The 6740-nt window shown below is 39.1% G+C and overlaps 1 protein-coding gene across 1 annotated transcript; it reads right to left on the reverse strand.

Annotated features, from left to right (window-relative positions):
* Positions 1-747: 747 nt before the first annotated feature.
* Positions 748-6433, reverse strand: LOC109167174 (auxin response factor 1-like). The gene is made up of 15 exons (XM_019316134.1): positions 6141-6433; positions 5153-5296; positions 4882-4997; positions 4654-4749; positions 4516-4572; positions 4083-4235; positions 3910-3994; positions 3611-3701; positions 3318-3482; positions 3116-3235; positions 2925-3000; positions 2632-2797; positions 2069-2529; positions 1583-1773; positions 748-1477 (listed from the first exon to the last, which is right to left on the reverse strand). The coding sequence occupies exons 2-15, from the start codon at positions 5199-5201 to the stop codon at positions 1327-1329; spliced, it is 1977 nt and encodes a 658-aa protein (XP_019171679.1). The 5' UTR covers positions 5202-5296; positions 6141-6433; the 3' UTR covers positions 748-1326.
* Between the last annotated feature and the right edge of the window lie 307 nt (positions 6434-6740).

The following is a 6740-nucleotide window of genomic DNA, read 5'->3' on the forward strand; positions in this document are numbered from 1 at the left end:
TGAAATAAATTAATTTTAAATGAGGTCTATTATACTCGATTAAGGTATGCAAATTCAACTATAATTAATAGTGTAAAAATGTAGAATTTATTTGAGATGGTTCTCTTATTACTAAGAAAATGTTAGTTTACTTCTTATTAGCATTGAGAATAACATCATACTAATCTATCATTCTTTCCAAAAGATTGAACCGCAATTCTAAGGGCCCAACAGCGTATCTGGATTCTGAGAGGATATAAAATAAAATATGTATGTGCAACTTAAGAGAGAAAACCATCGAGTATTGGGGTACACAAAAAGTACATTTTTTAATATATTACATGTACATTATTTTTGTACTGTATGTACATTATTTTTATATTATATGTACAATATATAATAAAATGTACACTCAATACAAAAATAATATACATCTCTTGAATACAGTGTACATTATTTTTGTTCTGAATATATATTATTTTTGTACTGAATATACATTATTTTATACTATACAAAATATGGTTATACAATTTGTGTGGGCCAAAATGATTGTCTAACCTTTTACTATTCCTTTTTGTCATTTTCTTGATGAAAACAAGAGGGCAAGTAAAATGAACACAAGTGTGAACTCGCCGAAAGGCTAAATCCAGAAAATTCAACGCATACATCTGAACCTAACACCAAACACATCACGCATCATGGAAGATGTTGATAATACACACATTTATCACAACAACGTTAAAAACACCTTAAAAGTGACGGCACACAAAGAACAAGTCAGACTCAAACAAACTCATATTACAAACACAATTTTTTTCCTTCAACCACTATTCATACACGTGATAACTGATAAGACCCCAGTTGAAAAATGCAAGGCTATGGCTATCTACTTACTATATATATACACAGAAGCCACCTATTACGATGACACGCTTTTATTATATTGAAGAAAAAAAAAACTTACAAAAATCCCCAAAAAATTAAAATAAATAAAGACGAGTATCTGTCCACCTCCACATTAGAGGCGGTAGGTAGTCCACGCTTTCTTCTCCATAACTAACTCGAGTCCAGACAAGAAAAACGTACAGAAACCATGAAAACAAAGACACTACTAGGATAGGGATAGGAGTTCTTATCTTTAGTGCACAGACTGTGTCTTGCCAGCTATCTGATCTTTCTTCCCACCACCACCACACGGTAAGTTAACTAACAAAATCGGCCCTTTCAGCATGAGTTATGTGTCAGGCTCAACAACGCTTGCAGTCAAAATAAAAATCACGAGGGGGGTATGTCCTCCGGTCCCGTGTTATTACTTTGTCTTCTGAAGAGTGAGGGGGTAGGTAGGCGTCATGCCTGTTCCTCGGTGCTGTTTGGAGCAGCATCTGAAACTGGCTTGCATGGTTTAACGTCCTTGGCAGGGAGCTTAATCTTAGGTGAAAGCATCTTGGCTTCTTCATTCGAGTAGATGTAGATTTTTCGGACCATGAAGCAGAATTCACTATATACAATAGAATAGCGCAATGGTTAGCAACTCAGCCAAAGCCGCATGATTATACTTGTCTAACAAAAAATATATATAGAGAGAAAAGTGAAATGACTCAACTGCCATGGGTCGTCTCCAACCATCATCATGTCATCCTCATCGTCTGTGTACACAACCTGCCATTTCTTGACTGATCCACACAGTTCACCTTCCATCTCAAACATCTCGTCCAATTTCTTGAGCAAATCTTCATACCCATCAAACCCTGCAAGATCTACTGCTCTCCCAACTGCCTTTCCTTGCATGTGGACCTACGATTACCCAGAAAAATAAATAAGTTGGCTGCTCCCTTTTGAGGGAGAAGAAGGTTATTCTTCTTTTCGAATGCTACTGACTCTATTACAATGTAGTATCTGTTCATAACCACTTTCTCAACCTACTGAAGCACAAAGAGCCAATAACGCCTCCACTGAGACTCGAACTCACAACCTCTCATATGGGAGTCCAACCCGGGTGCCATTAGACCACAAGGTCTTGGCAGAAGAAGGTTATTCTAGGGTTTTAGAGAAACAGAACTTTTTGGATAGTGGGTAGTGGGTACAGTACCTTAGTGCAGCTCCTAATTTGCTTGCTTTGTGATTCATGGGTGGATCTCAGTGATGATCTTTCAGGATCAATGTCAGATTGAGTAGGGTCTGATGGGTCAGAATTTTGGTCAGATTCAGTATCGAAAGATGGATTAGGATGACTCTCCACCACAGCTGGAGGTGCAGCCACGGGTGAGGTATCTTCAACCGTGGAATGGTCCAGCAACTCAATTCCAAATAACCTGTAGCCATTTGCCGGTCTCTTTTCAGCAACCGGTGCCGTTGAGTCTGTTTTGGATTGATTAGGCCAGTACATTGATTTAGCGGAAACAGAAGGCAGGGAATCATTCTCTCCATAACCGAGGTTGTTGTTAGCCTTTGAATCAGAAGAGAGTTTCACTGATAGGAAAGGGTCTATTACACGGGATGGATCAATGTGCGAGAACGATGAGGGAGAATCAACAGTTGGTTTCCACATGCCTATATATTTCCAGGAAGAGGGTTACAGGTTATAAGATAGATATAGTAATACACTAAGCGAATACAAAGGTACTTGAATGAAGAAAAAAAAAAAGTTAAAACCTTGTGCAGAAAATTCTTGTGTATTTGAAGCTAAAACTGTCTGGCGTGCCCGTTTATTCCTTTGTGGAGGTTGGGGATTTTGTGGTGGTGTTGCAACTAGTGGTTCAATATCCCATGGCGATACCCTATCAGGTCGGTAAATTGAAGATGGCTCATCCCATTGAACCTGAACAAATCACGGCTATCAGATATTAGCCACAATTAATGTAAATGGACAACAAACCTAGGGACAAATGTTAAAAAGAACCGCTAATAAAACAATAATTCTGAAACATGATTGCAAGTATAATCACCTTCAGATTTCTCCATTTAGAATTGGGCCATCCACACGATTTATTCTCTCCAACGCCAATAATGGTCCCACTAAACCTGAAGAAGAATGTTAATAACCATGATCTATTTATTTGAGCTACTCCAGCAATCTAAGCAAATTTCAGCTAAGCCATATCCTCATAGACCTAAAACAATCGTGTTATGAAAATACCTTCTTTCCGGGACTTCCTCGCCCTCAAACCTCATCTTAAACCTCATTCCAACAGAAAACTTGTGATCTTGTGCTTCAAGATATCGGTTCACACTCACAACGAACTCGGCTCGGCTTGTCCTGGACATCAGGCATTTAGTTGTTTAATACAAAAAACAACAAAGCAAAATTGACTAATACAAAAAATTACACACAGCACAACCTTGGCTTGTAAAAAACCGAGAAAAAAGTCCCTGTTGTGATGGCGTGTTTAGCAGTAGCAAGAACTCCGAGATGCATGCTGTGACTTGATATAACAGAAGATGGCATATTGTTTAGTTGTCTCATGAGCCTCCTAACCCCAACTCGGAGCTCCCCATTTTCACCCCTGCATTCAGTGAAATTACATCTTGTAAAAGTCGGGAATGATATACCCTGACTTGGGAAGCAAGGGCATCTAAAAAGGCAAAACACTTTGTGATTTCCCATAACAAAAAGTTTAGATATGAAACTTGCCTGAGGAAGATGAATGCATCTCCGGCAACTAATTTCTTTGCACTTACAAAAACACTCCAACCAGTTGTGAGTAAGTGACGCCTAGGTTGACCTGAAAATTAGCTCTTGTCAAGACAGTTTATGGCAAACAACATAATAAAAAGGCATCCTAACTAAGGGATCAGTTTTTCGTTAAGTATTTGTCAAGTAAAAAGATTGAGAGAAGAAATAGAATCCACATTGATGACACAACTAGATTGGATTAAGGCTTACTTCAGTTGAGTAATGATAGAAAAGCATAATTCAAAAGCAAAAGTTACCGCGAAAGATGTGACGAAAATGCCACTGACTGGCATGAAGATCAGTAGCAACCAACTCCTGCCATGGTGGTTGTTGAGTCATATCCTGCACACCAAACATAAAGTTAAAACCAACTAGGAGAAGAATGATTAAGGGCTTAAGGGAATTGAATTGCAAAGAATATAATGAATACCAATGGAGGCAAACATTCGTCCGCGTGTCTCCTGAGAACAGAGAACCCACCATGGGTGCTTGTGTCAGAAGCAGTAAGTGTCTTGCAAAATGAATGGACATTATATTGTTGAGGTTCAGGGAGAGGAGGATCAGGACTCGTGATCTCACTTTGCTGCTTCCACAGAAAGGAATAAAGTAAACATAATATCAAGAAAAATTTCTACAATATTTGTTGAGCATATAGCCATTAATGTACAATCGAACTATCAGCTTAGGCTTTTAGTTGAGATGGAGCACATGCTTCAATTTGGTATCAGAGCCAGATCATAGGTCATGGGTTCGAATCTTAGCGCCAGGGGTTCGTGTATCGAACTATTAGCTTTTAGTTGAAAAGGGTCAACCCACACAAGTACAAAAGCAAGCTTAAAGTTTTAAAGGGAGTTAAAACTTACATCTGTTTCAGGAAGCAATGTTATTTGTGCATACACCTCATCTGTCTCTGTTTCGGCCTACAGCACAAGCAGGGCTACTGCATTAAATTCAAACACAGGCGAAGGCTATTTATAACCAAATGTGTGAAGTAAACTTACCTGAAGACGAACATTCAGAACTCTGCACAGAATTTTATCTGGTAAATCGAACGAAGGAAGCTGCTGGTCTACTCCCTGATGGGTAGATGCTTCAAGCTGCAACAGAATGAAATAAAAAGAGGGACACAATGACTTAATAAAAATCTTGTAATAATGGGGGAAAAAAAACATAAACAACCACAGAGTCACATCTAGGCGACTAAAGAAATGTATTCAGGCGAATGATACCTGTTCCATGTGACCTTGCGGAAAATAATAAACTCTTTCCCCTTCACGAGGAACCGTCACAAGTGGTCCAGCACAGGCATGCCACAACTCCTTGTACAAAGGATCATTTGAAGCCCCTATAGCAAAAACTCAACTAGTGTTACTCAAGGGGGTAGAGGGGGGAATGCAGGGAAAAGAGGAAGGAAGTAGACAACCAACTTGTCAATATGAATACGTATAAAATTCCATACAAAGTTTAAGAAGTCTTTTGACCAGAAGATAGAAAACCAACCTGGATGAGCCCCTCCAGTAAAATGATTTGCAGCAATGTGTGCCATCATAAAACTTACTTGAACTGTTGAACTGTTGGAACTTTTTTGTGTGATAATCTCACAATTAGATAACCAACCCTCTCTTGAACCTAATTTAAACGCTTCTGTTATGCCAAACAAGAAGAATCAGATCCAACTACTGAAACTGAGACTAGAAATAGTCATTATAATCAATTAAAGAAACTAGTAAATGAACTATATGACATCTTAAAATCCCAATCCTACAAGCTCGCAATAAATGGATTTCTCAAAAAGCACAAAACTTTGCCAAGTTCAAAGATGTTTTCATTACATAATTGTGTCATAACCTTAAATTCATCCATTACTAAGTAAACCAGACTAATTTCTTATTACAAACGAAAATAATTTCTTCAACTCGCTACTAGATTACAGTTTGTGACCTATACTTTCACCACATCTACAAATTACCCAAACTTAGATGAGTAACAAAGAGCAACCTCTACTTCAGTTGTAACACGATGAAATCTCCAAACATATTTCAGGCTGAATCATCACAATTTTCCGACTGGAATTGGCCAGTTTCCGGCGACATTTTGGCCATAAAGGATGGTAGAAGCTATTTGACAAGTTCTAGGTCGTTGTGTGCAAAAGAGGAGAAAGGATGTTACGCTATAATTTAATCAAAAACATTTTTTAACATAAAAAACTGTGCAAAAATCATTCAGGAAGAAGAAAACACAACAAATATGAAAGAAGTTAAATTGTCAGCAAACGAATCACCAAATCATAAGATCGAAGCAAGAAACAGCCAGAACAGATCCACCAAATCCAGGGAGCTACAATTAACAATCACACAAAACCCAGAAGCTCAACGGCTTTAACAGCGAGGAGCAGCTAAATTAAGAAATAAGCGCAGCCCAGAGAAGAAAATCCAAAATCGAGACCAAACACAAATGGAAAATTCCCAAAAAAAAATCAAAACCTTACCTTAAATATTCAAACGAATTGCAATATTCCGCAGCACAACCTCGGAACAATCCGTCATTTCCACACCCCCGATACACCACACCAAACCCAGCACCTCCCAGTTGACCGATTAACCGGGGAGCAACCAATTAGGGTTTTCGCCGAAGTCCAAGCCGAAGAAAAGATAGAGAGAGAAAGAGAGATCGGAGACGGTCTTTGCCTGGTGGGAGCCGACAGTAGTTTACAATTTCTCTCTCATAATATGCGTGTATATATTCATTGTATCCATCTGTTTCTCTCTCCCACACTAAGACTTTGAATATTTATTTCCCAAAAATAAAAATTAAAAAAAAAACTCCAACTTTTCTTTGTTGTATGTTGGACTGTGTGGAGCAGTGGCGTCAAACAGGATAGACTTTGGACTGCAGCGAGACAGGGGTTGGCAGAGCCAGCAGTGCGGGGATGTGGGGTATCTCCCCCTACCCCCCACCCCCCACCCCTCACCCCACCAGAGCGTAGAATAATGAGTGCCCTGAAATGCCAACAGGTTTCCGGTCCACTGTCCACGCGCGCGTGTCACCACAATATTCCTACACAATTCCTTGGGGTGCTGCCCTGCCA

This window comes from Ipomoea nil, unplaced genomic scaffold (genome assembly GCF_001879475.1).
Source record: "Ipomoea nil cultivar Tokyo-kokei standard unplaced genomic scaffold, Asagao_1.1 scaffold3147, whole genome shotgun sequence".
Classification (NCBI taxonomy): Eukaryota; Viridiplantae; Streptophyta; class Magnoliopsida; order Solanales; family Convolvulaceae; genus Ipomoea; species Ipomoea nil.

What these genes read in the sequence shown, in the direction of transcription:
- LOC109167174 (XM_019316134.1), bottom strand. Translation starts at nt 5,201, where the DNA reads ATGATGGCACACATTGCTGCAAATCATTTTACTGGAGGGGCTCATCCA. An exon ending in TTCTGAATGTTCGTCTTCAG is followed by an intron (nt 4,573 to 4,653) that starts GTAAGTTTACTT and finishes CTTGTGCTGTAG; the next exon opens with GCCGAAACAGAGACAGATGA. An exon ending in TTTTCGTCACATCTTTCGCG is followed by an intron (nt 3,702 to 3,909) that starts GTAACTTTTGCT and finishes GCTAATTTTCAG; the next exon opens with GTCAACCTAGGCGTCACTTA.